Genomic DNA, 9,729 nt, shown 5'->3' on the forward strand with positions numbered 1-9,729 from the left:
AGCACACAAAAATCTCTGTCAAATGGGTTTAAATCTGGTTATTTTCTCCTCAGCTCAGCAGCAGCTGGAGTTTCTTGAAGGCCGCAAAAAGCAGTACATGAAAGCAGCGCTGCAGGCAAAGCAAAAGAATGACCTAGAGCATGCCAAGACCCTCCTGCGTGCAGCAAAAAGTTTGGACCCCATGATAGAAGCCGCCCGCAGTGGCAAGACAGTGGATGTAAGCAAGGAAATACTGTCATTGTTTTTTACCAAATTCTTTAACAAATCCATAATGACATGAGTAATAACTCCCCCTTTATTTTCAGGTGCCTTCACCGCCTGGAGATGAGGATAAGGACTTCATCCTAGTCCATCACAGTGATGTTCAGATCTCAGAGAAGGCTGAAGAGGTCTACACTCAACTCACAAAACTACTCAAAGAGCAATATGAGGTAACAAGAAGGTGGCGATTTAATGAAGTAACCGAGAGAATGGATCTGTGCCAAAACCTAGTGAGCCACCTTGCTGTCTACTGTTAACATAGTCAGCTACCGTCGAAATGGATCTGAAATGAAATCTCATACGTCACTGAATTGGAACTCTGTATGTGCACGCTACACAAATAGCATACTACATTTTTGAATGCAATAGTTTGACATTAGCATGATGCTCAGCTAACATTGTGATACTCTAGCAAAAAACATAAAAATACGTATTGGGTTGGCGATTATAATCAATAAAACTGTATTTATAGTCAGTATTTCACAAATTGTGCTTACAAAAATTGTTTGCTACATAGTTAATTTTAATAATGTGATGTTAGCGGTGCTAAGCATAAAAATACACATTGGGTGAAATGGTCAATTTTATAGTTAGTTTTTCATAAATTGTGCTCATGAGAAGTGCATGTTATACAGCTGATTTTAATAGAGCATGACGTTAGCATGTTGCTAATAGTGTGATACTATAATAAGCATAAAAATACATATTGGGTAAAATTGTATATCAGTAAAAGTATATTTTTAGTCAGTATTTCACAAATTGTGCTCACAAGGAGCACATGCTACACAAAAAATATCAAAAAATTCCAAAGAAAACACCACACAAACAAAAAAAAACCCTTGCATCACAGGAAGTGTATTGTGATTTGTCAAAACATTACAATGAAACAGGTTTACTGACAACATATGTATAATTACTGCAATACTGCAAAACAAATAACTTTGATAATGCTAACTTATTTCTACATAGGGCGTACAGCATTAGTACCTAAACGACGGACACACACAGCGTGTGACGAGGCTTAACATCTTTAAAAAAAGATGAGAAAAATGGAAAGAATTTTTCGTAATCCGTTTAAATATTCACATAATATTTTGTTTTAAAATGCACATACAATTAGGAGTTAATTTTTGCAAATGTTGTAAAAGCAAAACAACAAAATGTTCCTTGCCACATTCGGTTACGAATTATGAATCACGTAAATGATCAAAACGGTCGTCGAGTAGTTTGCATCACAGAATATTACTGTTGGTTATTTAACATTTCTGTTGTAAAACAGCAGTCAAATAATAAATGTTTTCCTACTTGCCTCACACTCTTTCACTGTTAAAAAATGCCGTGGTGTCGCGCTGGAACAGTAAAGCCCCGCCCTTCTTTGATTTGATTGGCCATTTAAATCATTCTGACATTGACGAGCGCTGTCTGGGGTTTTTTTTTTTTCATAAATAAATATTGAATTTGGCAGGGACATTTTTCTGCGTGAGAAAATTGATGTGTGGCGTGAGAGCGTGAGAATAGTGTCAATTGCGTGAGTCTCACGCTGAATGCGTCAGAGTTGGCAGCCCTGTGCTCATGAGAAGCACATGTTATTCAGTATAAGAATTTGATGTTAGCATGTTGCTAAGCTAACAGTGTGATACTCTAACAAGCCTAAAATGTATATTGGGTACAATAGTACATTTTTTATTTAATGTAGATGAGTATATAGCAGTGGTGATGAGCGGTGACTTCTTTAACTGTGTATGTTGTGTACCAATTTTGTAATTTTTTTATTTATTTATTTTTACCTGTGACGTAACCTAATAGAGTAGTTAAACAGTACGGTGGATTATCTTAGGACAGTGGTTCTCAATTCCAGTCCTTCTGACCCCCGCTCGGCACATTTTGTATGTATCTCTTATCACTTCAGGAGTTTGTTCTATTCTACTGTAAGTGCCCTGTGCAGTGGACATGAATTATTCATTAAATTGTATTTATTTACAGAGGTATATTATGTCACACTTTACACTTCTCTAGTAAGTTTAGTCTGTGTGTGAAGACGCTGAAGGCAGTGGCGTAGCCCAAATCTGCGAATGAATGTTCCGAAATGAAGTAAACTTTAACAACTTTCCCGTGCTCAGAGAATAGGGATCAATGAACACTGTGTAGGGATCCCATCAATTGGAACACAGTTCATGCTTGGATCTCTCTTCTAACAATTTGGTTACTGAATAAGGTGTGTTAAATCCGTCTGAGCCATTGGAATCGATTTCTTGACTCTACAGTTACAAAGTTTTTAATTTGATTTAATTGAGTTAGCTTAGCTACAAAAACAATGGGGTCATTCCGTGTCAACTCAACCATAGGTCCCCCGCTCAAATTTTTGATTTTGCTAATATTTTTGCCAGTGGTGTCCATTCAAAAATGGGGAAAGAGCACTTTTCAAGTTCTTTCTCCAAAGTTTGCTGGCCTGTAACTCAAAAAGCATTAAAGATATCTTAATGCCCTTTTAGATATTGGGTTTGAACTAACTTCCCTTTTGGCATCTTCATTTGTAAGGCCCTATATAGTTCAGTTCCAGAGATTATAGAATTTCAATATGGGTCCAGAAGTAAATCGTTAAATTGTATACATTTTCAGTGGTCAAAAACCAAATGTGGGTGACTTTGCAAAAATATGATACTTTTTTTCTTTTAAAGAGGAATGTCTGAAGAACTAATAATGTTGGAACTAGAAATGTACCTCTTTTCTTTCTGTCAAAACGACTGCATTGATCATATCCGTCTGAGTGCCATAAATATGATTTTTCCAATGTTTGCGTGTCTATAACTCAAGAAGTATTAAAGATATTGCAATGTGATTTTTAGATTCTAGTTCGTAATAAACTTTTCTTTTGGAATCTTCATTTTCAAGGCCCTACATCGTTCAGTCCCAGAGATATGGGGGTCTCAATGAGGCTCCATTTTCAGATGTTCCAATAATACCCATTTTCAGTGGTTGAAAACCAGATGTTATTCACTTTGTATAGAGCCGATACTTATTTTATTTAAAGCGGAATGTGTGAAGAAGAAGTAATGTTGAAACTAGAAATGTATCTTGTTTCCCTCTGTTAAAACAATGGTATAGGACATACCTGTATACCTGAGTGTCATAAATATTCATTATCCAAAATTTGCGTGCCTGTGACTCAAGAAGTATTAAAGTTATCTTAATTTGATTTTAGATTCTGTTTCCTAGGAATCTTTTCTTTTGGAATCTTCATTTTTTAAGGCCCTGTATGGTTTAATACTAGAGATATCGAGATCTCAGTGCAGCTCCATGTCCAAATTGTTGTATCCTATCCATTTTCAATGATCAAATACCAAATATGGTTTTGTGTTTATCTAGTCATCATTGTTAGCACTGTCAAATATGCAAATAATAACAGTAGCCCAGGGTTTAGGAATGTACAGTGTGACATCAGATTATGAATGACCAGGATTAATTGTTAACTCTGGGTAAAGTATGAACAGTGTGAAATGTAAAATAAGATTGCCTAGGATCCCATTTACCTGGGGTTTAGAATTATTCAGTGTTAAATGTACTATCAGTGATTCTGCCAAATATGCCCTTTAGCAGTAGAATACTGCTTGATCTATGACTGCTTCACATTTTATAACAATAAAAAAGACATTTTAATAATTAATCCAGGTGAGGCAAATCTTGGTTTATTGATGTGAATGCAATGTGTGGCGAAAGCACACGTGGAATTTGTTTCAAACATGTTACAATACTGCATGTTTGGGCTCTTGGTAGCTTCACAAGCTGTTAAAACAAAATCCTTTCTTCTAAATATCCCTAAAACCGATATTCAAATATAGAATCTTGTGAATAGACTACAGAGAGCAAGGTAATGTGCCTCAACTTGACCATTTCAGTGCATTTTAGACAGGTATGAAACAAGATACAATTCTAATTTCAACATTATTTATTCTTCAGACATTGTTCTTTAAATAAAATAAGTATCAGCTGTATACAAAGTGACCAACATTTGGTTTTCAACCACTGAAAATGGCTAATATTCCACAATCTGAAAATGAAGCCTCATTGAGACCCCCATATCTCTGGGACTGAAGGATGTAGGGCCTTGAAAAGGAAGATTCCAAAAGAAAAGTTTATTAAGAACTAGAATCTAAAATCATATTGCAGTATCTTATTTCTTGAGTTATAATACTTCTTGAGTTATACGTCTCGAGTAATACTTCTTGAGTTATAGGCACGCAAACTTTGGAAAAATAATATTTATGGCACTCAGACAGATGTTCAATGCAGTTGTTTTGACAGAAGGAAACAAGATACATTTCTGGTTTCAACATTATTTGTTCTTCAGACATTCCTGTTTAAAAGAAAAGTACCACCATATTTTTGCAAAGTGATTTTGCAAAGTTTGGCAGTATCTCTGGAACTGCATTATTTAGTTAAAAATCATTAAAAAAGTTAGTTAAGACCCAATATTTAAAAGGGCATTAAGATATCTTTAATGCTTTTTGAGTTACAAGCCAGCAAACTTTGGAGAAAAAACTTGAAAAGTGCTCTTTCTCCATTTTTGAATGGTCACCATTAGCACATAAATGCAACAAAGATTGCTAAAGTCAACAGATTTTACCAACAGATCTAACAATCTCTGTGTAAAAATAACATCATGATGCTGCCGTCTTTCTGAAGTCATTTTTAACCCCCTGTAATTTGCCTCGGAATCTCAGGTGAAAATTGCCATTTTGACCCCCCCTCTACAAAATAGTGGATTACTCAGTAAATATTCATCCATGACATTTAATATTTTGGCTTTCATCACTGTACATGTTTATCTTTCTTCGGGAAAAAAATATTAGCAAAATCAAAAATTTGAGCCGGGGACCTTTGGTTGAGTTGACACGGAATGACCCAATGTGATTTTTCGATAATCAAGACCTGGCAGCACTTTTACACTTGGGCGAGCAGACAGCCTATCTTGCTCATGAAATCACCCACATGCTTAAAATGCTGTCTAAGTAGGTAGATGACTAGGTTTTGAGACAGAACCTATAAGCGGATGTGGAATATGTAAGTAGGACATGTTTCCTTTCTTCTTCAGAAATGTGTGACATACTCCAAGCAGTTCACGCACATGGGGAATGTTGCAGAAACAACCAAGTATGTATCGCATCACCAATACACCACTTCAATAAATGAAATTCAAGTGATTTCACTGGCCATTTCATTTATTCCTATTTCACCTCTTTTAGATTTGAGAACATGGCAGAACAATGTAAGAAGAGCCTGGAGATTCTTAAGCTGGCACAGAACAGGGGGCTTCAGCCTCCTAAACATTACTTTGAGGAGAGAACATATCGCACTGTCAGGTCTGACACTCTCGTTACAGATCTTACAACAAGGAAAAGCCCAATACAATAAAGCACAATACTTCACTACTGATCAACTCCACAGCTAAGGGAAATGTAAGAAGTCATTGAATAACATGCTTTCTTTTTCTTGACTGTTGCTCTTGTAGGATTTTCCCAGAGCTCAGTAGCACAGACATGGTTGTGTTCATTGTTAGAGGGATGAACCTTCCTGCTCCTTCTGGTAAGCTTCAAACAAACACTCAACATTGATCCAGTCATTTAAATGAAAGCATTTGGCGTTTGAGCAACAGGAACTTAAATGTAAATAAAATAATGTAATTTAAAATAATCTCATACTAGTAAGGAAGTATTTTAAACATCTCCCCCTCTGCTTTTTTTGAAAGGTGTTGCAACAAATGACTTGGATGCCTATGTCAAGTTTGATTTCCCATACCCCAGTACAGTGAGTATTAATTCTTCAGTCAACTAGGCTTTATTTTACCCAGTCATCCATTTGATTTTAATTATTACTTTCTCTTTTCATGTTAGGATCAACCTCAGAAGCATAAAACATCAGTCATCAAAAATACCAACAACCCAGGTGAAAATGTTGAGCTAATTATTTCTGTATCATCAGATACTTTTGAAATGTTTTTGAAAGAAGACTCTAATATTCACCAGGGGTCCATTTATTTGATCAAAACTACAGTAAAAACAGTAATGTTGTGAAATATCATTATATGCATATGCATTTAGCAGGCGCTTTTATCCAAAGCAACTTACATTGCATTCAAGGTATACATGTTATCAGTTCATGTATTCCCTGAGAATCGAACCCATGACCTTTGCATTACTACTGCAGGAATTATTACAATTTAAAATAACTGTTTTCGGTAACACTTTATTTTAGGGTCTCTTAACTAGTTGCTTATTAGCATGCATATTACTAGAATATTAGCCATTTATTAGTAGTAATTAAGCACATCTTAATGCCTTATTCGATATTGACCTTATTTTACATCCCTAATCCTTCCTAATACCTAAACTTAACAACTACCTTACTAACTATTAACAAGCTTCAAATTAGGAATTTATTGAGGGAAACGTCGTTGTTAATAGTGAATAAGTGTTCCCTATTCTAAAGTGTTACCCTGTTTTCTATTTGAATATATTTTAAAATGTAATTTAGTCATGAGATGCAAAGCTGAATCTTCAGCAGCCACTCCAGTCTTCAGTGTCACATGATCATTCAGAAATCATTCTAAAATGCTGATTTGGTGCTCAAGAAACACTTATTATTATTATTATTATCAATGATTAAAACAGTTGTGCTGCTTAATATTTTGGTGGAAGCCATGATACATTTACTCAGGATTCTTTGATGAATAAAAAGTTCAAAAGCATCTATTTGAAATAGATTTTTTTTTTTTACATTATAAATGTATTTACTGTCTCTCTTGATCAATTTAATGCATCCATGTTAAATAAAAGTATTAATCTTACTGAGCTCAGACTTTTAAACTTTTTGATTCAAATTGGGAGTATTTTATTATGTGAGATGGTGAAGTGTGTTAGTGTTAGGAGAGACATGAAAATAGCACAATTATGTAGGAAATCAGTTAGCCGGGACAAATATACAGTTTAGTGAACATTTTACAAAAAATATTTGACTGCAGGACACCATGAATGACAGAACTAGAATCAAGTATTTTAGAGAGCATTGGAAAAAGTTAATATTTGCTGCTGAAGGAATTGACTTATTTAGTGTTTTGGCAGGATATAACCAGAGCTTCAAACTGAACATCAACCGGAACCACCGTGGCTTCAGGAGAGTTATACAGTCTAAAGGCCTGAAGCTGGAAGTGCTGCACAAAGGGTGAGTAGTGTTGCTGTAGGGCACAAAGGGTGAGTAGTGTTGCTGTAGGGCACAAAGGGTGAGTAGTGTTGCTGTAGGGCACAAAGGGTGAGTAGTGTTGCTGTAGGGCACAAAGGGTGAGTAGTGTTGCTGTAGGGCACAAAGGGTGAGTAGTGTTGCTGTAGGACACAAGAGTGATCTCAACTTATCTCCAAATAATCACAATTTTAGGACTTTATTCTGTTTATTGTCTCCTAACAGTACACAGTTTCTTTAAGATTAATTTGTACTGGGGAGACACACAGGTCAGGATAAATATCAACCAGTGCTGGCCTGATTGAACTCTGTGGCAGTTGTGGTGCATGCTGGGTCAATGCGAGTAGGTGGATCTGAGCTTCACACTGACGTCTTTGTTTTGTGACAGTGGCTTCCTTAGAAGCGACAAGCCGATAGGAACAGCCCTGCTCAAACTGGAGAAACTGGAAACTGAAAGCGAAGTGAGAGAGATAGTGGAGGTGAGTGGGGCTACTTTTCAATAGTATGTGTGTCGGAGCCAGAGATGAGAGTGCAAACATCAGCTGAGAATGCAGACATATTTGTGTTTAACCGATGAGCTTGAGCTAAAATCGGACTTTCACACCCATTAGTCAGACAATACTGTGTTTACATTTGTGTATGAGATGTATGTTTATGGCATTGGCTTCATTTCTGTATGCAGCTCATGGATGGGCGGAAGGCCACAGGTGGTCGTCTGGAGGTGAGGGTGCGTCTCCGAGAGCCGCTGGGTGGGCAGGACCACCAGACTGTCACAGAACGATGGCTAGTGTTAGAGGAGCCACAGGTTAGTGCTACTGTGGCTGAATGCTCATATTTGTTCCTGTTCTATTGATCAGAATTGATCAAAGCGTCACACTCACCCAAAATGTTAACATAACGGTAAATATTTTGGGTGATTACAGGTGCATTATGCAATTTCATTTAATAATGCAGATTAAGAGATGACCTGCTTAATGTATTTATATGGAAATATTAAAAGGCCTGTGTGTTTAATCAGACCATCTTAAAATGATGCATGAAGGATATAGGACAGAAATATATTGCTATTGAATAGAATCATTTGTCATTCCTGAAACTGTATTCGTGGATGTTTGATCCTCTTAGACAAACAAAACGTTTCTTCAAATTGTGAATGGATTATGTAGAAAAACCAAGCAAAGGGCTCCTCTTATAGCACAGTTGATTGCTATTAGCCTATATAATTTTTCCCTTGGCTGGGTTTCAAAACTCTACAGGGAAAATGATCAAAAAACACAATAATAATAATAATTGATGTATTACTATTTTATAATATTCCTCTTGGCTGGGTTTCAAAAATCTATAGTGTGAATGGAAAATGACCAACATAATAAAAAAATGTATAAGTTAAGAAACAAACAAATAAATAATAATAATTATTAATATTAGTAGTAGTGGTAGTAGTCATGTCATTCACCATCTGTACAATATGTGTTCATAATACCTTGAAGGACATCATAAAGAATGGGCATTTATTCACATTGAACCTGGAATAATACAGTAAAATGCATCCATTAATCTTACACAGTACGTGAATGAATAATGAATCCATGTGACAATAAACGTCTGACGGTACTTTTATGAGTCCTATTCCTTAGTGAAAATCTTTTGTGTGTGTGTGTGTGTGTGTGTAAATGACACATTTATTTGGTTTTGACTGCCATCTGCTGTCTGTGTTAGGTACTGCTGTAACGGATGCCGTGATTTCATCTTCACAAAGTAAGAAAGTTTGATCCATTACTACTGACAGATGTATTATCACATTCATGTTACCCTTTACCTTGACGGTGGATTTTTCTAGCAGGTCTTGAGGTCTTATGAGAGCAGATGAAGGTATGGACGGTGAAAGCTCAACAGTGCTGCTAGCCTCGGGTACGAACCACGTGAAGGAGATCGTGAGGAACTTACTCAACAAGCTCTCTGTGCTTTGAGCCGTTCACAGAGAGACATAGTCACTGACAGAGGGAGTTAGCTTGGTCTTTATCAGGGTTAAACAGGTTGGACCAGGATGTAAGAGTTGGGGTGGTTAGTAAAAATACAGGAGATATTAATAAGAGGAGCAGGTAAATGTGCACAGACTTGCGTGACATTGAAATGCCTTTTGAAATAGATTGCCTCTTGATTTTATAATAACGCTCACCCCAACCGTTACATTAAAGGGGTCATATGATGCGATTTCAAGTTTTCCTTTCTCTT

General features: G+C 36.3%; 1 protein-coding gene across 1 annotated transcript in view; it reads left to right on the forward strand.

Annotated features, from left to right (window-relative positions):
• LOC107553237 (coiled-coil and C2 domain-containing protein 1B-like) overlaps window positions 1-9,729 on the forward strand; it is an 18,710-nt gene extending 8,981 nt beyond the window's left edge. Inside the window, exons 8-19 of the mRNA XM_016235406.1 lie at window positions 54-226; window positions 306-431; window positions 5,354-5,412; window positions 5,505-5,621; window positions 5,771-5,844; window positions 6,008-6,066; window positions 6,153-6,204; window positions 7,380-7,479; window positions 7,883-7,973; window positions 8,177-8,299; window positions 9,214-9,252; window positions 9,338-9,729. Coding sequence (XP_016090892.1) covers window positions 54-226; window positions 306-431; window positions 5,354-5,412; window positions 5,505-5,621; window positions 5,771-5,844; window positions 6,008-6,066; window positions 6,153-6,204; window positions 7,380-7,479; window positions 7,883-7,973; window positions 8,177-8,299; window positions 9,214-9,225 — 986 coding nt within the window. The 3' untranslated portion in view covers window positions 9,226-9,252; window positions 9,338-9,729. The remainder of the gene's footprint in view (window positions 1-53; window positions 227-305; window positions 432-5,353; window positions 5,413-5,504; window positions 5,622-5,770; window positions 5,845-6,007; window positions 6,067-6,152; window positions 6,205-7,379; window positions 7,480-7,882; window positions 7,974-8,176; window positions 8,300-9,213; window positions 9,253-9,337) is intronic.

This window comes from Sinocyclocheilus grahami, unplaced genomic scaffold, assembly GCF_001515645.1.
Source record: "Sinocyclocheilus grahami isolate Dianchi unplaced genomic scaffold, SAMN03320097.WGS_v1.1 scaffold467.1, whole genome shotgun sequence".
Classification (NCBI taxonomy): domain Eukaryota; kingdom Metazoa; phylum Chordata; class Actinopteri; order Cypriniformes; family Cyprinidae; genus Sinocyclocheilus; species Sinocyclocheilus grahami.